Here is a 23,596-nt window from a genome sequence, read left to right as displayed (position 1 = left end):
TTTTTTAAGATAGGGCCTCACTATGTAGCCTTGGCTGCCCTCAGACTCACAGAGATCCGCCTGAGTGCTGGGATTTTAGATGTACACCACCACCTCAGGCCTTCATTGCGCTTTATCACTAACTAGCCATGGGATCTCAAACTCCCATTGCTTACTTTCTAATATACAAAGTTGAAACCTGTTCTGCTAAGCTAGTGAGTTGTGCAAATCCCCTAATTAACATAAATAATGTGTTTCCTCCTTCATACTGTGGAGCTGTTGCTGGGAGGTGGCTGCAAAGTCAACCATCTTTCTCTCGTTCCTTGTTCCTAGGTGGGGCCATGCCTGGGTGGCATGACAATATGGTGTCAGTGGAAGTGATGTGCGTCCCTTCTGGGATGAAGCATTAGCAGTGAATGTGGCTTCTCCATCCTCACTTCCCTTTGCTTGGAAGACCCCAATGGCAAAGGCAGTCAGTAGACAGAGTAGCTTGGATCCTTGATTCACACATGGAGAAAAGCTCCCCACCAACCAAAACTCCTCTGCATTGGACTGTTTGTAAGAAATGAACTTTGACCATATAGGGGTGGGGTTGGGGTGGGGTCATGACAGAACACTTTCATAGCATGTGCAAGGCCCTGGGTTCAATCCCTAGAACTGTGGGTAGTATCAGAAAAGAATTCTTAAAAAGAAAGGCAGCTGGCCTGGAGAGATGGTTCACAGGTTAAGAGCAGTGGCTAAACTTCCAGGGTCCTGAGTTCAATTCCCAGCAACCACATGGTGGCTCACAAACATCTGTAATAAAATCTGGTGTGAAGGTACACATGCAGGCAGAACACTGTATACATAATATATAAATAAATCTTTAAAAAAGAAAAAGAAAAACAGCTTTGCCATATTAAGAAGCTAAAAGTTTTTAATTTTTTAGCTTTAGTTCTTGAGACTGAGTGCAGGGTCTGGCACATCAAGTCATGCACTCTACCACCGAGCTATACCCAGTCTCCTGACCACTGAAATTTATTATGGTCATTAGCATTATCCTAATAGAATAAATGACATTTCTGAGATATCTCCAGACTCCTGAATCCAGGTTTCTCATCCACGAAAAACAACATGCTAGGCTGGTGAGGTGGCTCAGCTGGTAAAGGTGTGTGCCACCAAGCCTGATGACCTGAGTTCAGTCCCCAGGACTCACATGGTGGAAGGAAAGAGCCAATTCCCACAAGCTCTCCTTTGACCTCCACGAATGCACCAGGACATACACACAAAATAAATACATTTAAGATGTAGTAAAAAAAAAAAAAAATCTGCCTGGTGGTGGTGGTGGTGGTGGTGGTGGTGGTGGCGGCAGCGCACGCCTTTAATCCCAGCACTCAGGAGGCAGAGGCAGGCGGATCTCTGTGAGTTGGAGGCCAACTTGGTCTACAGAGCGAGTTCCAGGACAGCCAGGACTGTTACACAGAGAAATCCTGTCTCAAAAAACCAAAAAGAAAAACAAACAAACAAACAAAAAACCCAACATCTCTTAGAGAATGAAGTAGGAGAAAATCCTGTAGATTAAGAAAAATTACAATCAGGGCCACTAGGAAAAGACGTCAACAGGCATCGATGCAAATTCACGGGAATCCAAGGCAGTCTCTGTTTTTGTGACACATTCTGTGTCTTCAACATCCACTTTCAGAGTTGTGCTTGATTGCTTGCTTCTGCATTCTTGGGGATTCAAGCCGGAGCCTCACACATCTGACTGCTCCCATCCACATCCAAGACAAGCACTGAACCCCAGCTACATCCCCAGCTCAAAGTTTCCTCTTAAAGTGTGTATCAGTACGTATTGTCTTCCCTGTGCAAGGCACCTTTCATATCAGCCGTAAAAGTGTGTATCAGTACGTATTGTCTTCCCTGTGCAAGGCACCTTTCATATCAGCAGTACAAATGTCAAGAAATGCCACCAAGAGTGGCATACAGTTAAATAAGACCATACAGTTAAATAACCAACCACCTTCTAACTGTGCCCCAGGGAGGCAAGCTTTGACACTAGCCTGCCGAGAAACATTTAGAGTTCAGGCCTGCTTCTTGATTGCACAATTATGAGTCACTGATGACTAACCCTTGAATAGTTCTGGTTGCGATCTATGACCCTGGCGAGGGTAAAATATATTTAGCACACGAGAGTCAACAAAATATTAGGTACTGATGTTACTCAAGGTTGCTTAAGAAACATGAGACATACAGTATGAATCACCTTCACAGAAGGCAGTATGTACTCTGTGGGTTAAAAAGCACTCTGAGATGGTGTTAAAGGTGCAATTTTAATGATCTAAAGGTATGTGTTTAAGGCCAACTTTACTAGCTCACATATAACTCAGAAATGTATATTGCTCCAATATTTTAAAGTTAATTTAAGAGTAACTATTAACGTGTTAAACAAACTTTCTTTTACCTGAAAATTCTACATCTAAGAATCTATCCTAGGGAGGAAAGAACATGTTTAAGAATGTTAGTAAAAAGTCTAGAGGCTGGAGAGGACACAGCATTTCAAGGCGCCGGCTGCTCTTCCAGAGGCTCTGTTCAGTTCCCAGCACCCACGTGGCAGCTCACAACTGTCTGTAACTCCACTCCCATGGAATCCAATACCCTCTTCTGGCCTCCACAGGCACCAGGCACACACGTGGTATAGAGACATACAGCTGTTTATGAATGAACATAAAGTAAATAAATACTTCTTTTAAAATTATGATAATGGGACCCAGCAAGATGGCTCAGCCACTGAAAGCACTCGCTGTACAGGCCTGGTGAGCTGCCTTTGATTCCTGGAACCCACGGTGGAAGGAGGAGGAGAAGACTGACTCCCCAGAGTGGTCCACTGGCCTCCACATGCACACTGTGGCAGGCTTGCATATGCACACACACACACATCATACACACACAATAACAGTAAAATAAAAAGCTTAAATTACAATCTGGTCTGGGGATGTAACTCTGTTGTAGACTACTTAACTAATAGGCATGAGGCCCGAGGTTTGATCCTAGCAACCCCTCAAATTATGATTAAATAGAATAATAAGTAGCTTCTAAATAGAGAATGATGTATATAGTAACAGGAAAGAGTATCCACAATATTTTACTAAGTGAGAAATACCCAGGAGGCAATGGAGAGATGCTTGCCAATGGGGTATATAGGATATACTTAGATAGGATATGTAAATTCTGCAAATTATATCTTCAGCTAGACAAGTAGAAAAGACTTGTAATATTTGTAGTACTGATGGTCACCATATACACTTGAAAGACACTTGAAAACCTGTAAGAGATCTTAAATGCCCTCATCACAATGAACAACTATAAATATGTGAGGTGATAGATATATTAGCTTGATTTATTTAATAGGATATGCAAACATTGAAATATTACATTGCATACTATAAATATGTATTTTTATCAATTTATGATGATGACTTTCTAAGGGGAGTCTGGCCTGGGATTCACAATATAGCCTAGGCTGGCTCCGTCCGAACCAGAGGATGAAAGATCATCCTCTATCAGCTCCACAAGTACTGAGATAACACACAGAAGCCACCACACCGAGTTTTATTTGCTATTATATCTTCAGCTAGACAAGTAATATTTGGTTGGTCACCATTACCTCATTCATTTACAATGAAAAGAACAGATAAACAGTCCATCCAGTATACATAAATTACATTTTTGATTTTTTTTTTTTAATTATTTTGAGATTGGGTCTTAGCTTAGGCAGACCAGGAAATCACTATATAACCCAGGCTGACCTTGAACTCATGGCAATCCTCCTGCCTCTGACTCCGCTGTGCTGTGATTACAAATGTATAACGCTTCACTCATTTGGAGTTAAGTGGACTTGTTACTGTGTTTGTTTTGAGAGGGTCTCACACAACCCAGGCTGGCCTTGAATTAACTGATTCTTCTGCTGCCCCCTGCTGGATGCTAGGATTATAGTTAGGTATTTACAGTTTTCAAATGATTAGAAGTATACAGACCAAGCTATAGAGTTTAGGAGAAAGAGAAGATGAAGGTTGAAAAGGGTACACGCAATTATTGCACTTACGTGTGTGTGTGTGTGTGTGTGTGTGTGTGTGTGTGTGTGTAGACAGGACACAGGTACAGACTGGAGGACACCCTCCGGTGTTGGTCTTCAGGCTCCACCTTATTTTCAGACAGGCTGTTTCTGTTGTTCGTCCCTGTGGATGCCGGACTAATTAGCCTGTGAGCTTCCGAGGCGTCTCCTCTGCCTCTCCTTTTACTGTAGTGTGCTTGGATTACAGGTGTGTCTTTTTGCACCCAGCTTTACATGGTCTTGGGGAATCAAACTCAGCAAGCATTTTACCCACTGAGCCATCTTCCCAGCCCTGACTTAAATTTATTTATTTTTACTGATTTTTAAATTTCATTCAGTTACTTATTCTTGAGATAAGGTCTCACTCTGTAGCCAGGCTGGCCTCGCTGGCAGCGACCACTTTACTTCAGCAGGAGGGATTATAGGCACTGAGACACAATGCCCAGCCTCCTTGAAAAATTTAAGCACATGCACTTATGCTTTTTAAGAAATAAGAATGTATAACAAAACAGTGGTTCCTGGGACTAATAACTGAAGATTATTTCTAGGCTACTGGAATTCCTCTGGTAAGGTTCATGGATCCTGGCAATTCCAAGAGCTACTTCCTTGTGGCTGTGTAGCTACTCCCTGCTCTGTGTCGCCCACTGTATGACTGCCTGGTGTCCCGCCCAATTTCTGTTACTAAATCAGTTTTAGCCAGCTGCAGATTATCATGGCCTGAATATTCAGGAATTTGTCATGGAGCGCTGCGCCCTTCGCGCGCGCGCGCGCATGTGTGTGTGGTGTGTGTGTGTGTGTGTACAAAGAATTGAGAGATGAGATGAAAGGTAACACTGTTTTAACCTAAAACTAACAAATGCCAAGGCAGGATCCATATGAACTAACAGGTACACACACACACACACACACACTTCTCATCTTGCTCGTCTTTCCAGAAGGAATGACTTATAAGGCATAAAGCGTGACAAAGCGTTCATCCTGAATCTTCACGGGTGCCCTCACCCTGAAGAGGCATTGCTGCCTGTCTTGGGGAGCGTCCTGAGAACATCCATTTCACTGTGGACTTCGACGGGGCTGGGAAGGATGCGAAGACACCGTGATGCAGACTTTATGGTCTTGGTTATATGAAAAGCCTTATGGTTTACTTCTAAAAGATCCCACCACCACTTCAAAAATTAAGAGAAAAGGTGAGAAAACGGAACGTTCCATGTTTAACTAGCCCTCAAAAAAACGTTTCAGAAAATAAATCAGAGGTACTCAATGTCGAATGCAAAATGGTCCGGTTTCTCGAAATTAGAAACACTTAAACTCAAACTCTGTAGCTGAAAGCGTCTGCTAAGTTTCGATTATAGCTCCTCACTACATCCTGGTTGCACTTAGAACAGGTTTCGTTTCGCTGTACTCACTCTGAAGTCTTTTCGGGGTGCCTCCTATGCCCCAACAGTCTGCAAACCCCAGGAAACGCCAAATGTCCAAGTTCAAATAGTTTCCCCTTTCCCTTCCCAGTAGGGTTGATGCTTCTGCCACTCCTCCCAGAATCCTCCTAAAGATGCACTCTGGGAAACGTAATTGAATCGCTACGCCCGCGACAGTAATTATAATTGGCCAAAATCATACGTCTGCCACACTTCCCAGCATTCCCCCAGAGACTAGAGATGCACTCTGGGAATTGTAGTTCAATTTCCAGTCACGGAGTTGTGACCTTGGATAGCAAAGTGAACTGCAGTTGTCAAAGTTTATAATGAAAACCACCACAACTAAAGAACTCTTGAAGGCTCCAGTTCTTTCTGGGCTGGAGGTTTTATTTAGATGTTGCTTAGCTGAAGTGGTGAGTTCCAGGCTCAGTGGGAGACCCTGCCTTAACAAACAAAGGTAGAGCCATGGAAGACATTCAATGTCAACTTAACCCTCTGCACTCCCACACTTGAACATGCACCCATGGACACACATGTGCCCATGCACATGAACCCACATATATTACACGCACGCATGCACACACGCATGCACGCAAAAACAAACAAACAAACAAATTTTCTTTTTTAAGGCTAGTTTTTTGGGAGGTTTTTTTTGTTTTGTTTTTGTTTTTGTTTTTTTTGAAGGCTAGGAGTCCCAGGCCTGCCTTTAATCAGGAGACAGCTCTCTGAATTTGAGGCCAGCCTGGCTTACATAATAGGTTATAGGTTATCCAGGGGTACACACTGAGGCCCTGTCTTGAAATAAATAAACAAACAAAAAAAAAAATAAGAGAGGGCTGTGCTTAGGTATATACAAGTTTTTGGTATAATTTCTATTGGTATAATTTCTACCTCGATCGATCAGTCAGACCAGCAACATATTACACCAAGATCCAGTAAAGCTACCCAGGGCTGCCCTTTTCTTACTATGGAAGCTGCTTGCTTATATGAAAAGACAGTGTTGTGGGCCACTCATTCAAAATCTGTTTAGTTAGCATCAGTTTTTCATTTTTGTGTGTGGGTGTTTTGCCTGCAAGTGTGTCTGTACACCATGTACATCTCTGGTGTCCTTGAAAGCCAGAAGGGGGTATCAGATCCCCTGGAACTGGAGTTAAGGATTAAAAAAGCACAGAATACATAAAAACATCTATTCATGTGTAAACCAAATTCTATGAGAGGAAACAACAAAATAAGTAAATATACAGATGGTTGTAAGTGCTGGGGGAGATTAAAACACATTAGGAGGAGGAATGGTTTTGCTATTTTGTGTAGGCTGGTTAGCCTCATTGTTAAGGCAACATTTGAATAAAGAGCTTGAAGAAGGTAACAGGGAAAACCAAGTCAGGGTTTGTGGGGAGAGACTTGTAGACAGAATAAAATGAGCTCATGCAAAGGGCCTGGGGTAGAAATGTGCCTGGCAGATTTAAAGAAAGGGTAGGATTGAGGCTGGAGAGATGACACAATAGTTTAGAGCCCTGGCTGTTCTTCCAGAGGACCTGGGTTCAATTCCCAGCTCCAGGATGGAATTCTAGTTCCAAGGGATCTGAGGCCCTCTTCTGGCCTCCAAGGGCACTGTTTGAATGTGGTACAAAGATGTACGTGCAGGAACAACATTAATATAAGTAAAAATAAAAAGTAAAATAAAAAAAGGTCATGGTACAAGAGATGAGATCAAATAGTAAACAGACATTAGAACACATAGGGCCTCATAAGTGCTGAGTCCTTACAAAGCCATTATAATATTCTTGCTCTTACTCCGAGAGGGGTGGAATGTCACTGAAGGACGTAAACAGAATGAGAGGACTTGACTTACCTTTTAAAAGAATCACGGACTGGCAGTTAGACTGTAGGAGACAAATGTTACTAAATCTTGAATGTAGTTTATATATATATATATATATATATATATATATATATATATATATATATATATATTATTAGGGAAAGAAGAGCAGATCTAGTTAACTGGCTAGCCATTTTGTTTCTAACGGTAAGGGGAGAGCAGGTGTGTGTGTGTGTGTGTGTGTGTGTGTGTGTGTGTGTGTGCCATCGGAAAACCTTGGGCATCATTTCTCAGGCACTATCCACATAGGTTTTTGAGATGAGATCTCTCAGTCTGAAACTCTCTGAGAAGGCTATGCTGGTCAGCTATTCATCCCCAGGGATCTGCCTGTGTCCGCCTCCCCAGCGCTGGGGTTGTAAGTGCAGGCCACTGTGCCCAGCTCTTTCCATCAAGAATGAAAAATGGGACCTCAGAGATGGCTCACCAGGTAAATGATCTTGCTGCTAAGCCTAACAACTGGAGTTCAACCCCCAGAACCCACGTGATAGAAGGAGAGAAGCAATTCCTGCAAGCTGCCCTCTGACTTCCATATCAGGGCCATGGAACATACTCTAAATTTATTAATTAATGTAAAAATAGATAAATGCCATCTGAGGAATAGCCTAAGGTCAAACTTTTGCCTCCTTATGCACACACACACACACACACACACACACACACACACACACACATACATACACACACACAGAGAGAGAGAGAGAGAGAGAGAGAGAGAGAGACAGAGACAGAGACAGAGAGACAGAGAGACAGAGGAGAGAGAGAAAGTTGGCACTGATAAAGGTTACCATTTACATTACTGCATTTCTAGGCTCTCAATACACCCACACCCCTAAGGCACACAGAGACAAGAGCTTGACTGTTATTCTGACAACCAAGGAAATGTGGGCAGTTGAAGAAGTCTTCCCAAGCTGTGCAGCTAGTGTAGCCCAAGTGTTCTGCTCTCTCCATTGGGCCACACTGTCTTTAAAGGCACAACCAGCAAGAGCTGCCCTCTCTCTCCCACCCTGCATCTGGGGCACTATTGTCCTAACAAAGAGCAGCCTGGAAGGAATCAACACACGTCATCAACACACCAGCTGAGTGATGGAGCTGGAGTACCACTGGGGCCGGCATGGCGGGAGATCCCTGGAATGGAGGGTACAGCCACAGACATGTCACTAACGTGGGGCCAGGTCTTATCACCAAGGGAGGCCACCTTCCCTGCCGCCAACTCTCACGCCTGGGACATTATGAGAGACTCTGGGGGACTTCATCTCACTCAGTTCATCAACACACATACAAGCCCCAGGATCCAGTTTTTATTCTCAAAGGAAAAAAAGAAATCCTGGTTTCTTAGTGACCATGAAGACTCAAGGGAAGCCACAGAGAGAGGATGCAAGGGCCATTTCCCACCAAGTCAGGGTCAAAGGGCCAGTAGACTTAATCTGTCCAGACACACAGCAGGACCCATTATGTAGCGTTTTTGTGTGCAGCCCATTTATCAGGTCCCACCACCAAGCAAACAGTAGCCAGGCCAGCACCATCCCAGCCAAAGCAAACACCCTGCCCCGCCTGGGGTTCCTGCTCTTAATTTAGTGTGCTGCCTTGCCATGGCTTCTTTCCAGCGCTCATTACCGGGAATTTGTAGGAATGGCCCAGAAAGGGCAGTTTAATGGAAGGCTCCCTGCTCTGAGCATGCACTAAGAGCCAGGATGGATCAGCTTGATTTAGGACTAAGCAGAAGATTAAATCCCTGCCCAGGGCACCTGCAGACAGGTATATGTCCCCCCACAGGGACATTAGTCATCCAAGGCATCAAGTCTGTTCTTCTGGTGCCAAGCACGGGTTTTACATCTGAGGAAATGAGGTTGACTCCTTTCTGGAGGCCCCTCCTATAATCTCCTGTAATGCTCAAATTTGGAAGTGTTTCCAACCAGAAAGGTTCCTTGGAGCAATCCCATACCCACAATGCCCCTCTTCTAAGAGATGCCAGGAAAAGGCCTGCCAAGGACCCCTGGCCCTCCCAACAAACCTCTAATGTTCCCATTTGGGTTCTGGAGCCCTTCCTGAGGTCAGGAAGAGTGCTCAGGGGATTAGGAGGGACAAGGCCTCAATCCAAGAGCCATCCCTGCCATGTGTGGCTTTGAGCAGGCCATGCTTCCATACGAGCCTCTCAGCGTCTGTCACAGGCAGCACCCACCCTCACTTGGTCAGTGAATCTTTTCAGAGATGAAGTCCCTCAGAGTCTCTCATAATGTCCCAGGCGTGAGAGTTGGCGGCAGGGAAGGTGGCCTCCCTTGGTGATAAGACCTGGCCCCACGTTAGTGACATGTCTGTGACTGTACCCTCCATTCCAGGGATCTTCCATCATGCCAGCCCCAATGCTACTCCATCTCCATCACTCAGCTGGGACACAGTGTAGGCACCAGAAATGGTGCCTGGACAGCTGTGTGGTGGTCCACTGATGTGCAGCTGTATGTTGGTCTGTTCATGTGAGGAGCCATGTCCTAAAGTATGGAGTGCTCTTGGCTCTGCTGTGTGCCATCCCTTCTTCAGCCTCCTGGGCACTGCGGCATACTGGCATCTAGGGGAGTTAGAAGAGCTGAGGTTGGAGCTGGCTCAGACTCCCAGACATCTTCCAACAGCAGCATTAATCCCAACCCAGGCTACTCATCAGCAATGTAGAAGAAACGTCAGACCCGAGGCCTAAGGTGGCCCCAGGTCTGACCTCACCTGTCCTTGGACTGGAGAGATAAATGGGGATTCAGCTCTGTGCACTAGAATTACTGGGACATTTCCCAGAGATTTCGATCCCAAAGGCTGGAGTGTGTCCAGGCCTCAGAGACGAGCACATAACCTTTGTAAGCTAGGATGGGCCTCGACTTCCTTCCTGTCCTGGAGCTGGGTTAGGACAGGTCAGATTATATGAAAAAGAGCCAGTGAGAATACTCTGCTGGTGAAGGTGCTTACTGTCAAGTCTGATGACCAAACTCCAGCTTCAGTGTCTGCATGGGGAAAGGAGAGAACTAATGCCCATAGATCATCTTCTGACCTCTCCACACACAACGTGGCATGAAGGCACACAAGCGCACACACTATAAATAAATTAACTACTTACTTACTTAATCAGTTAAAAATAAGAACAATACAACGGGCAGTGGTGGTGCACCCCTTTCAACCCAGCACTCAGCCTGGTCTTGAGAGCTAGTTTCAGGATAGACAGGACTACACAAAGAAACCCTGTCTCAAAAAGCCACACACACACACACACACACACACACACACACACACACACACACACACAAAACAAAACTAAAACTAACAACAAAACAATCCCTGCTGAACTCCACAGTGGGGCCTCACACACAGCGCCAGCTCCTCAGGACCCCAGGCACAAGCCACGTGATTTTACCCTCTTATTCCCCACATTCAATAGGCTGTGGTAATCACCCATCCTGGCTCAGGAGTATCACGCACCCAGAGCCCAGCATCCTCACTCACGGCCAGGCCCCACAGTCCAGTTCTGGCTGGCTGAGTTACCTCTTTGCTGTGCCCTCACCGACCGCACTGCTCAGCCTCCCGGTGCACTGAAATTTTTGTTTTGTTTTTTGAGACAGAGTTTCTCTGTGAAGCAGTCCTGGCTGTCCTGGAAGTCACTCTGTAAACCAGGCTGGCCTCAAACTCACAGAGATCCGCCTGCCTTTGCTTCTAGAGTGCTGGGATTAAAAGTGTGTGCCACCACTAGGTGCACTGAAACATTTTAAAACATTGTGTTCGTCACTCCACCCAAAAGATCTCAGAAGTTCCCTCTTGTACCTATTATATTTAGCCAAACTTTATGCAGATGAAGTATGCATCATCCATATCAGTGCTCATACTTTTTTTTAAAAGATCTTATTATTTATTTATTTTGTGCATATGAGTACTCTATCTGCATGTATGCATGCATGTCAGAAGAGGACATCAGATCCCATTATAGATGGTTGTGAGTCACCATGCGGGTGCTGAGAATTGAACTCAGGACCTCTGGAAGAGCCCGTGCTCTTAACCGCTGACTCATCTCTCCACCCCCAGTGCTCACGTTTTTTAATGCTGTGGGTGTAAGGATTCTGCAAGGATTCAAACACAGATTTAACCTGTAAGTCTAGGGTGGAACTCAAGATTGAATTTTTAAAAGGATTGTGTGTGTGTGTGTGTGTGTGTGTGTGTGTGTGTGTGTGTGTGTGTGAAGTGGGAGCATCAGTGAAAACAATGGGGTGGGAATGAGGGAATGAGTGTGAGTCTCTGCTCAGGGGGAAAACCTCAGCAATGGGCAAATAAAGTTCCCTTCTGCAGAGCCTGGGGAGTTCAGGATGAGAGGGTTTCGGGCCAGCCTCCCCTGAGCGCTGACTAGTTCTGGGAAAGTCCCCTCCAGCTAACCAAGCCCATCTCTTCAGGCCTGGGAAGCAACTGACTTTCTGATGGGAGTCCAAGCCTGTTTTGCAGACAGGATGACTGATGTGAAGATAAAGACCCGACCTCCAATAAGACAGGAAGCCAGCTGGGAGTGCCTGGGGAATTTGAGGCCAGAGGAGGGGAGCTGTGCTTCTTTGAGGATGGTATCTGGGAGCACCAGAGGATGGGCAGGGTTGGTGGGAGGCCTTGATAGAGCTATGGACGAGGTGGGCAATGCCAGGGAGGTCCTGACAGAGCTATGGACAGGGTAGGCAATGGGAGTTTCTGCTCACTGTCAGGTCTATGAGAACACCTAGAGATAGTGCAATTCACTCTCCTAATGTACAGGTATGGAAGGTTCCAGGCTGTGACACAGGAGGATGATAATCCATTATAACCTTCTGTCAGCCCACCACGCCAGCCTACCGCTAGCTGAGAAGACCAGACATGGCCGTGGCAGGCCAGGCAGGGCTTCAGAGTCTCACATAAGAGAGTACAATGTAGGGCACTTGATGGCCAGGATCTCAGCTCAAACCCCCCACATCACCCTCACGGCCTGGGTGACCAGGGGGCAGGACCCACGCTTGCCTTGTCCCCAGGGAGCTATGTACCCTGCAGTCCGAGGATCTCAGGGGACCAGAGAAAAGTGGGAATCTCCCCCGAGCTCTGCAGCCATCAGTACTTGGACTTCACCCCACCCTGTTGCATGGGGCTATGGTGATTTTTATTTGTGCTGGAATGTGATTTTATTTGTATGTTAATAAAGTTGCCTGGAGATCAGAGCTAAGAGCAAGCCGTTTAGAAGTCCAGCGGTGGTGGCACACGCCCTTAATCCGATCACATGGCAGGCAGAATCTCTGTGTGTTCAAGGACACAGCCAAGTGGTGACCCGAACCTTTAATCCAGTACCAACCATAGAGACCTGGAGGTCTGTGCAGACAGGCAGTGATGAGGAAGTCATGTGGTTGGGTTTACAGCCAATGAGAAGGCAGAACAGAAAGGCAATAAAAAGACAGGACACAGGAAGAAGGTCTCTTTCTCAGGGGAATAACGGCAGCAAGTGGTAAGATAAGGTGGTCTTAGCTCTTGGCTAGTGCTCGATCTCTGGGCTTTTAACTCTTTATTTGGCTCTGTGTTTCTTATTTAATAAGACCATTTAGAATTACATCTACATGGGGCTCTACAGAATTAAGGCCAAAACTCCGGTACCCACAGGGATAATGTAGCTGCCCAGGGGTCTTGCCTCAGTGACTCTCCCAGCACTCTACGCCCTGGCTCTGTGACGCAGACTAAGTGAACAGAAAAGGGAGGGGGTGTAGTCAGCGACTGCCTGTGTTGGGGTCCCAGCCCAGCTACAGTTGGGAGGGGGTGTAGTCAGCGACTGCCTGTGTTGGGGTCCCAGCCCAGCTACAGTTGGGAGGGGGTGTAGTCAGCGACTGCCTGTGTTGGGGTCCCAGCCCAGCTACAGTTGGGCTGGGCTGTGGCAGGAGAGGGATGGGTGCCTAGAAAGGATGAGAATTGACTAAATACCTTCCCACACTCCCGGTGTGTCTGTTCCATAAATATAAGGACTCATGACCCGGGGGAGAGGACAAGGAGGTAACTCAGTGACATGATTTTTGTTTTTTATTTTGTGTTTTTCTCCTTTTTAGGCATCTCGTGGAGCTAGGCAGGCCTGCAGCACTCTGCTTAGCCATAGCCTGGCTTATATGGTTAGGAACTAGAAGCACGGGCAGATCAGACTTGCCTTTCCACAGCTGGAGCCCTCATCTGCCATGCACCTTAATACCCATAGTTCTACCACAGCCAGGAACTGGCTCCTTGTTATGCCCTGAGTGCAGAGCCCATGCTTAATAAACCATCCCTCCATTTGTGAGTGGCACAGCCAGAACCCATGCCTGTTTCTCAGGCTGGTTTCTACCTCCCTGTGGATTAATAATTTAGTCCCATGGGGGAAGAGGCCATTCACAGTCCTCTGGGTCCTGCCATTCATAGTTAAGTCCGTAGTAAAGTTAAGTACCTATAGTACTAGGTAAGGCCAAACACAGCCCTTATAACCTGATTCTAGACGGCTTCTCATGAATCCACAGGATGTAAATACAGATTCACACAAACACACACTGGAGATAACACAGAACTTGTGGGAGGTCCTCATGATTGGTATCTGTTCCAGGAACACCTTAATACCTCCACCTCCTAGAGCTTGCTGGGGTCTGTTGACTTTTGCTCTCCTGCTGAGACATTATCTTATTGATTAAAATGGGTGGTGCAGCCCCACACAGGGTGTGAAGCAGTCACCCTGGCTGGAGAGGAGGCAGGGAAGAGAGGAGCGCAGCCTGCCGGGAACCCAGGGCCACTGGGGTCCTGCTATGGGTCACTGTCAATCATCCTACCTGGAACCTCTCAGTGGATGCTGGGCCTTTGGTGTGGACCTGGGCTGCCCCACAATGAACCGTCCCCCAAAGGTCTCTGCAAATGGGAGGAAGAGATGAATGCTTTGAAAGGATGTTCCAACACTCCCCCTAAGCTCTGTGGAGCAGGGACAACAAGGAATGTCTGAGTCCAAATGTAGAGCTAAAAGCGTTCTCTGGAAAGCAACCTGGCCAGTGACCTTGGTCCAATCCCAGCTAGAATTCAGCCTCTGTCATTTCCTCCACAGGAAGAGAGTTGGGTGGGAGGTGCTTTCTCAGATCTCCCAAAAGGGAGTTTCCGGAGGCCAGAGAGATGGTTCAGCAAGTAAAGGTGTTTGCTGCCAACCCCGACGGCCTGAGTTTGATCTACAGGACCCCACTTAGAAGGAAGAAGGCTGACTCCTGCAAGCAGTCCTCTGATCCCCACAGGTGTGTTGTGGCATGCATGCCCCACCACACCTACACCATGTGCTCCCCTCACTATAACAATAATAGCATTTTAATTTATTGAAAAGTACTTCAGAGCCTGTTGTATGTGCTGCTTGTAGCCATGAGCCACAGTAGGACCTAATTTACCCTCTTTTACATGGCTAGACTAGATAACATATAGAAAACAACAGCGTTTAGACCTGAGATAACCGGTGGGTCAGGACATTGATCTCCAGGAGAAGGGAGAGTTTTATATCCATCAGAAGGATATAAAACTGTTGAAGCAGCCTCGAGGAATGACACCAGTGACAGAATACCCAGACAAGTAGAGGGTGCCTGGACTGGTCTACTCTGGTGACCTGTCTAGTAAACACCCTAACCGCCATCATAGAGCCTTTGTCCAGTGACTGATGGAGGCAGCTGCAGAGATCCACGGCCAGGCACCAGGCTGAGCTCCGGGAATCCAATTGATGAGAGAGAGGAGGGATTCTGCAGGTGGGGGACATTGAGATCATGATGGGAGGACATGCAGAGATGACGGATCACACTGGCGGAAGCCCATGAACTGTGGACTGGTGGCTGTGGAGCCCCCATGGGACTGGACCAGGCCCTTTGGATACAGAAGATGATTGTTTGGCTCGAACTGTTTGCGGGGCACCCAGACAAGGGGATTGGGATCTGTCTCTGGTGCATGGGCAGGCTTTTGGGAGCCCGGTGCCTGTGGTGTGACACCTTCGCAGCCTTGGTGCAGTGGGGAGGGACTTGGACCTGCCTAGGCTCAGTGTGCCAGGCTCTGCTGACTCCCCATGGGAGACCTTGATTTTGGGGATGTAGGGATGTGGGGTGGCTTGGGAAGGAGGGCTGGAGGGGTGGGAGGAGGGAGGAGATGGGATCTGTGGGTGGTATGTAGAGTGAGTAGAAAATTTCTTAAAGAAAAATGGAAAAAAAAAAGAATACCCAGACAAGGACTTCTTTTAATGCAACTTATCTGTGTTTGCAATATAGGCAGAGATTCCCATTGCAGTTTCCTACATGTGAATTGGTTCACTCATCTGGTCGTTCTTTTAACGAAGACAACATTATCCACCATGACCGAGGTGGGTGACAAAGTCAGAGCAGGCACAGGACCCTGAGTTATAATGAGGGCAATCACATTAAACACATGGCAGGAAAATCTGGTGCACAGACGTAGGGTAGGTAGGCTAGGACAGGCTGAGCCTGCTGTCAGTGGGTAAGAAGGTGAGCACAGGAGAGGACAGCAGGCTGGTGTCCCCTGATGCGAGGAGGCATGGGTCATGGAGTGTGGACACAAGGGATTTGTGGAGAATGTAGAGGGATAGTGCTCCATGACATATGTCCAGGGGCTGCCAGAGTCTTCAGGCATGGTATGTAGAGAAGATTTGATCATGAGTGTTAGAAGTTGAACGTGTGCCGGGCAGCAGTGGCGCACGCCTTTAATCCCAGCACTCGGGAGGCAGAGGCAGGCAGATCTTTGTGAGTTCGAGGCCAGCCTGGTCTACAGAGCAAGATCCAGGAAAGGCGCACAGCTACACAGAGAAACCCTGTGTCGGAAAAAGAAAAAAAAAAAGTTGACCATGTATGTGTAAAATGTGAGGGAGGGTAGGGTTTCCTTGAATACAGTTCTAGCTGTGTGGATAGCAGCCTCTGCTTGTGGCCCTGGACAAACCACAGAAGGCATCGACAGGGATGCCAAGCCACACTAGGCCTCCTTGCTTTGTTTCAGGTTTCCATGGCTCAACACCAGCCAGCAGGTCGAGCCGTTTAGACAGCACAAAGAGCAGCCAGCAGGTTGCTTGGTTCTCTCCATTTCCCCCACTCCTTGTCTCAAGAAGGCAGCCCTTCCCAGGCTAGCCCACTACCTCTCTGGCCCTGGGTGCTGTCATTGTTTCTCTAAAACACCAAATGTGTTTGCCCTTTCCACCATCACCTTAGAGTAAAGCACACATGTCTGCCCTCAGCTCTGTTCCATGGACTTTGAGGTACTTTGCTAGAAAGCTGCTAAGTGTTGCTCTGGTATGAGGATCAGTCACGACCAGCAGCAAAATCTATAGGAACCATCCCTGGCCCAGGAGAGGCTCCATACGGGCCTCAGTTCCGGTCCTTTTCTTCAGTGATGGAGTGTTTCGAAACGCATGTGTGGGGTCAACCAGATGTCCCAAAGGGACAAAGCCTATCTTCCACGAAACTGAGTAGATAATGAATAAATCTGCAAGTTCTTCTTCTCTACCATTACTCTTACTGTACACAAGTGGATCACTAGCCTCACATGAGTTTCTGGTTTTGGCACTGCATTTTCTGTTTCAGCAAACTTGGTAGACACAGCAGTCTCCAAAATATTTTCAAAACGTGAAAGCAGAAGGGGGGGACTATTACAGAAGGGGACAAGGTCAGAATGAGGGCGAGAATTGGTGGATATGATCAATGTGTACTATACAAATGTATGGAAGTGTCACAATAAAAGTCATTAGTTTGTGAAAAGTATATGAATGTCCACTGTATTAGCTGCCTGATTGTCGCTATGACAAAATATCTAACAAAGCATCTTAAGGAAGGAAGAATTTGGGCTGGAGAGATGGCTCAGTTGTTAAAGGCTAGGCTCGCAACAGCAATAACAACAACAGAATAGACATAGAAAGAGGAATTCTGACTCACATTTTCATGAGAGACAGGCCAGTGTGGTGGGGAAGCAGGAACGTGAGGCAGCTGGTCACACATCTGTGATCAGGCAGCAGAGCGTGATGAACGCCGCCGCTTCTCAGCTCACTTCATCCTTCTCACCGACTCTGGGACCTCAGCCCATGGGAGCAAGCTAGTAGGCAGCATTTCTCCATGGTCTATGCGTCTGTTTCTGCCTCCAGATCCCCCCCACCTTGGCTTCTCTTCACGATGCACTATAACCTGTAAACTGAAATAAGCCTTTTCTCCCTCTACGTTGTTTTCTGTGACATTTATCACAGCAACAGAAAAGAAGTTGGAGCACTTGGCTTCTCTGGTGCAATCTCCATCCGGTGAGGCACAGAGGCAGTGGGCAAGCACCAGTTTCTTTATTCTCTGGGAACATTCTAAGGTGTACTCTACAGTGTCCCGGATGTCCTAGTGGGGTCAAGGCCCAGTGTCTACAGCAGTCCCCTGAGTACCTCCACACTCATCCCTGCCTCCTCCTCTGATTCCTCCAAGGCAACTTCCAGGATAACTTGACAGATGAACGATCTCACACCATCTTAGATCTGCTCTGAGGAAGCCCAGTGTTGGCCAGGGCATCTGTTTCAGAATTGTGAATGTGGGGGTGTTCAAATAAACCATGGGCTGTGGAAAATGTGAGTCTTCTCAATTCCACCCCCCAACCATGCTTCAAGTGGAGGCTCAGATTCTATGTTTAAAAACAAACAAACAAAAACAAACAAACAAAAAACCCCCACCCTGTTCCTTCCAGAAGAAACAACAGCAAAGACTGAACAAGATCAGTATCAGGGGCAGGAGAGATGGCTTAGCAGTTAAGAGCACTGGCTGCTCTTGCAGAGACTTGGGTTCAATTCCCAGCGCCCACATGATGGTTACTATTGCTGTGATAAAACACCACAGCTAAAGGAAGTTGGGCAGGAAATGGTTTATTTGGCTTATATTTCCATATCACTGTTCATCACTGAAGGAAGTCAGGACAGGAACTCAAACAGGGCAGGAACCTGGAGGCAGGAACTGAGGAGGCAGAGGCCACGGAGGGGTGCTGCTTTCTGGCTTTCTCCTCATGGTTTGCTCATTCTGCTTTCTTATAGAACCCAGGACCACCAGCCCAGGGATGGCACCAGACACAATGACCTGGACCAATCTGTAATGACCAATCACTGATTAAGGAAGTGCCCTACACGCTTGCCTAGAGCCCTATCTTATGAAGACATTTTCTTAGTTGAGACTCCTTCCTCTCAGATGACTTTAGCTTGTGTCAAGTTGACATAAAACTATCCAGCATAGGGGCTCACAGCTGTCTGTAACTCTAGTCTAGGGGATACAATGCTGTCTTTCAGCACCAGATAGACACGTGGTGCAAGTACATTCATGCAAGCAAATCATTTATGACATAAAATAATACAATAATGAAATCTTTAAAAAAAATCAACATTAGGCATGACTGCTTATTTAATTGGAGAGTCCTCTCAAATCATCCCTCAGCATCCCATATCCTCACTTCTGGTCACAGCAAGCTGAACCTCCTCTGAGACCAACCTCTCAGACCTGTACCATCTGCTCCACATAGACCGTTCTCCTACAGCACCACTGTAAGGAGACTTCCAGGAGCACCCAGCATCCTTGCCTACAACTTAGCCCTGTAGCCACTTGGTTCTATTAGGTGGGCCATCATAGGTGGCCCCTGCTCTCTCCTGCCCTTTCTCACATAGGACACAAACCCGAAGCATGTGGGCCTCACTCTCCCCCTGGCTCCTGTTTGGAGAGTGTTCTTTCCCTTCTACACAGACATGTCGGTTGAGTGAATCCATAAGCAAATACCTATGTTGGATGGTCAGGTGGGTGGCCTGTCCTTTTCCTTATCTCGGGGCTCATTCAGGTGGAAGGAAACCCAAGCCCAGCTACTCTGTTTACTCTGGATTCTCTGTCCGTTGTACATGGGATTGATTTGGGGCTTTTTCCCCCCTCCAATCTCTCTATTAGTTCAGCTTCAGAAAATCTCTTATCACCTCCAGATGTTAGGCCCCGCTCTGCTGTCAGGCCTGCCTGGACGTTTTACATTTGTCATTAATTGATTTTGCCCTCCCCACTTGGGAAGCACAAATTGGCTCTGCCCGTTAGCAGTAATAATTCCCAGAAAAGGGTTATAAATCATGCCTTGTGTCTAGTCCTCCCTCACAGTGGAGCACTATCCACAGAGGGAGGATCTGATAGCCCAGAATCCAAAGCTGGCAGACCCCCAACACACAGGGGACACTCATCTTAGATGTGTAGGAGAAGGAATAGAGGGAAGGAGGGAAGAAGCAGGTGGGCTGTGTGGCTTTCCCTGGGGAGATGTGAAAAAATGTCTGTTCACTCCAGATAGGGCATGGACTACAGGCCTAAGTAACTATTCTGCCGAAGTCCAGCTTGGTGAAGCAAGGAGCTTCCTTGGTTACTCACGGAGCATGAATGACTCAAAGGCAGCTGGACCTCTGAAAAGCCCACCCTGGCATGGGTGGCAACCTACAGGGTGCATCCCTGCAGCTCTCTGTACAGCTGAAGGCAGCCCGATGGAAGAGTCTCTTCTTTCTAGAAAGTATTTACTGTCCCTCTATCCTGCGGGAATGGCTTTGTGACTCTTGTTAGTTTCTGAGCTTCCTGAATCTTGTGAGGGAATGAGGAAGAGGGGGTGCTGTGAGGACCCCATGAGTTGTCCTCATTCATATTTTACCTTTGTGTTTCTTTCTATCTCCCTTTTTTGTTTGCTTTTTGTTTTTAGAGACAAGGTTTCCTCTGTGTAGCCCTGGTGGTCCTGGAATTCATTCTGTAGACTGGCCTAGCCTTGAACTCACAGAGATCCGCCTGCCTCTGCCTCCCAAGTGCTGAGATTAAAGGTGTGTACCGCCACTGTCTTGCTCAACTTTGTATTTCAATCCCTATAGATTTTATGGTCTAAGGCTTAGACTCTAAGAGTTTTGGGAAGTCAGTGGGTGTGGTAGCACACACTTTTAATCCCAGTACTCAGGAGGGAGAGGCAGGTGGATCTCTGTGAGTTCGAGGCCAGTCTGGTCTACATTGTTAATTCCAGGCCAACCAGGGCTACAGAAGACACTGTCTCAAAACAGTTTTGAGAAGTTCCCCAACCACATGGCTGTGTTCTTGAGAGAGAGCCCCATGCTGGAAGCATCAGACACCAGAACCAGCAGGGAGGTTTCAGAAAAGATGACTCCCCAGCTCTCCTCACACTCCCTCCAAAATGGACTACACCTGTTCTTGCTCTGAATTCCAAGCAGCCATGTTCCTGCTTCACTGCACACCAGTGACGTCGTGTTGTGTTCTGGGTTGGGCCTCGTAGCAGAGGAGAAACTCTGTTACTCTCTCTCATAAACTCGGAACTCATAACACGTCTCCCCCCTGCTTTGGTTTTCCTTAAGGCCCCTGTCTTAGTTACCTTTCTAGTTTTGTTAAGAGATGCCATGACCAAGGCAACTTATAGAGGAAAGAATTTACCGGGGCCTGGCTTACAGCTTCAGAGTGTGAGTCTATGACCGTCAGGACAGGGAGCGTGGCAGCAGGCATGCATGCCGGCCAGCACTTGTAGTGGTAGCTGAACCCTTACATCTTGATCCACAAGTACAAGGCACAGAGAGTGCTAACTAGGCCTGACATGGGCTTCTGAAAGCTCAAAGCCCACTCCCAGTGACATACCTTCTCCAGCAAGGCCACACCTCCTAATCCTTCCCAAACAGTTCCACCAACTAGGGACTAAGCATTCAAATATATGGGCTTATGGGGGGCCTTTTTATTCAAACTACCACACTCCTCTCCCTCCAGCATGAGTACTCTCTCATCTTCACTTCATTACAGAAGTAATGGTGGTTGCTTGTACTGACAGGCTAGCCACAGCATCTGAACACCACACCTTCTTCTAGTTGATGCCCATACCTGTGATGCTCACACCCCCTTTGACGGTGGCAGCTCAGTGCCAGAATCCTGCCTGCTGAATTACTTGACCCAAAGCTATCCTCTCCAGTGCTAGACACCTGTGAAATGACCACCAAGTAAATGTTCTCATGGACACGCTGCCTTTCCACATGGGATCAGAGACAGGAAACACCAAGAGAAAAAGGCAGAGAAGTGAACCCAGAGCTCATCTCTGTCTCATTTCTTTTATATGGAATTTCCAAAATAGGGAAGTCTACTGGAGACAGAAAACAGGTTCCCATAGGCTGACGGACCAGACTTGGGTGAAGTGGGAAGTGATAGCCAATGGGGGAGGGTTCCTCTTTGAAGCAGTAATTGATAGCAGTGTGGTCTTATAACTCTGTGGATATAGGACAAACCACGTGCGATGGTCAGTGTTGACTGTCAACTTGACAGGATCTAAAATCACCTAGGAGACGTGTGTGTGTGTGTGTGTGTGTGTGTGTGTGTGTGTGTCCCAAACCTCTGTGAGAGGCTTTCTAGGCTGAACTGATTGAGGTGGGAAGATCCTTCTTAATGTGAGCAGGACCATTGATGGTTGAAGCCCCAGAGTGAACAAAAAATGGAGAAGGCAGCTAGGCAGTGGTGGTGCACACCTTGATACCAACACTCAGGAGGCAGAAGCAGGCAGATCTCTGAGTTCGAGGCCAGCCTGATCTACAGAGTGAGTTCCAGGACAGCCGAGGCTACACAGGACATTTTTGAAACTCTGTCTCAAAAGAAAGAAAGAAAGAAAGAAAGAAAGAAAAGAAAAGAAAAGAAAAGAAAAAAAGAAAGCTGACCACCTCTCTCTGCTTCTTGACTGTGGATACAATGTGGCTAGTGCTCACCTCCCTCTGCTTCCTGACTGTGGATACAATGTGGCCAGTGCTCACCTCCCTCTGCTTCCTGACTGTGGATACAATGTGGCCAGTGCTCACCTCCCTCTGCTTCCTGACTGTGGATACAATGTGACCAGTGCTCACCCCCCTCTGCTCCCTAACTCTGGATACAATGTGGCCAGTGCTCACCCCCCCTCTGCTTCCTGACTGTGGATACAATATGACCAGTGCTCACCCCCCCTCTGCTCCCTGACTCTGGATACAATGTGACCAGTGTTCACCTCCCTCTGCTCCCTAACTCTGGATACAATGTGACCAGTGCTCACCCCTCTCTGCTCCCTAACTCTGGATACAATGTGACCAGTGCTCACCCCTCTCTGCTCCCTAACTCTGGATACAATGTTGGCCAGTGCTCACCTCCCTCTGCTTCCTGGCTGCTGATACAATGTGGCCAGCTGCCTCAGGAAACGTGCCTTTCTGTGATGAGCTAACCCCACACTATGAACCCAAACAAACCCTTCCTTCCCTTCCTCCAGTTGCTTTGGTCAGGTGTTTTCTCAGCAATGAGAACATTAACGAGGACACCGTGGGAGTGGCCACTTTCAATGTATGTCAGGTGAGCTATTATAGAATGTCAATAAAGCTGTCACATCCACCAAAGATCAACAGAGGCCCCATGGGTCCATCAGTGGAAGAAGGAGCCCCTGAAAGCCCTGTGGGTGTGAAGGCTCGCTTCTGGCTTCTGGCTTCTCCACACTCCCATCTCCTGAATTGAGCAGATAACCTGCTCAAGAGTCTCAAGCAAGCCCAACCATTGGCAGAAATGATTCCTGGTGGTAACCAGGGCCTCCTGTGTATCAGTAGCACCGATTGATAATGCCTGCTAAGCAGGGCTGTCATCCGCCTGTTTACTTTGCTCTGATTTGTTTTACTCCGGTTTATTCTCCCCCAGGTTCCCCCAATAGGCAGGTCAATCCTCCCTATTCCGTTCTGTAAGCAAGGCCAGCCCACACCCTTCCCTCCCAGGCGCCCGTGTTTGTGCTGGAGCCTTCCCAAGTGCAGAGTCTGAAGACTGTCAAGAGCCCTTGCAGACCCAGCTGAGTGGGCTCCCATTCAGGTTGTCTCACAGACACTCAGCCTCGCTTGGAAGCAGAGGATGAGACCAGATGAGCCCAACAGAAGCCTGTAGGTGTCCCTGAGGGGCCCATGCATTTGCTGCCTTGCTGGTGTGCATGGAAAAACAAGGCTGGGTGGGGGATGGCAGGCCTGTTTGCACACTACACTGTTCAAACAGACTCCCCTGCCGCAGACACCTGTGAGGTGGAGGGACAGGGAAGGCAGTAGCAGGGGCTCTCACCTCTTCTCGACTCTCCCCCACAGCCACCCTGACGGCTGCTGTAGAGTCCTTGCCACACCATGCCCCGGGTTGGGCTCCGTAGCTGCTGGGGTGGCCACGTATTGCCCCTGCTTCTGGCCTATATCTGCTA

At 47.5% G+C, this 23,596-nt stretch overlaps 1 protein-coding gene across 1 annotated transcript in view; it reads left to right on the top strand.

Moving 5' to 3' along the window:
- Positions 1-14,503: 14,503 nt before the first annotated feature.
- Positions 14,504-23,596, top strand: part of LOC131919063 (potassium channel subfamily K member 17-like) — a 20,167-nt gene continuing 11,074 nt past the window's right edge. The window contains exon 1 of the mRNA XM_059273121.1: positions 14,504-14,619. Within this exon, the coding sequence (XP_059129104.1) occupies positions 14,504-14,619 (116 nt within the window). The remainder of the gene's footprint in view (positions 14,620-23,596) is intronic.

Source organism: Peromyscus eremicus, chromosome 9, assembly GCF_949786415.1.
Source record: "Peromyscus eremicus chromosome 9, PerEre_H2_v1, whole genome shotgun sequence".
In the NCBI taxonomy this organism is placed as follows: Eukaryota; Metazoa; Chordata; class Mammalia; order Rodentia; family Cricetidae; genus Peromyscus; species Peromyscus eremicus.
Note: the sequence above shows the minus strand (reverse complement) of the source record. Positions and strands in the feature narration are given on the sequence as shown.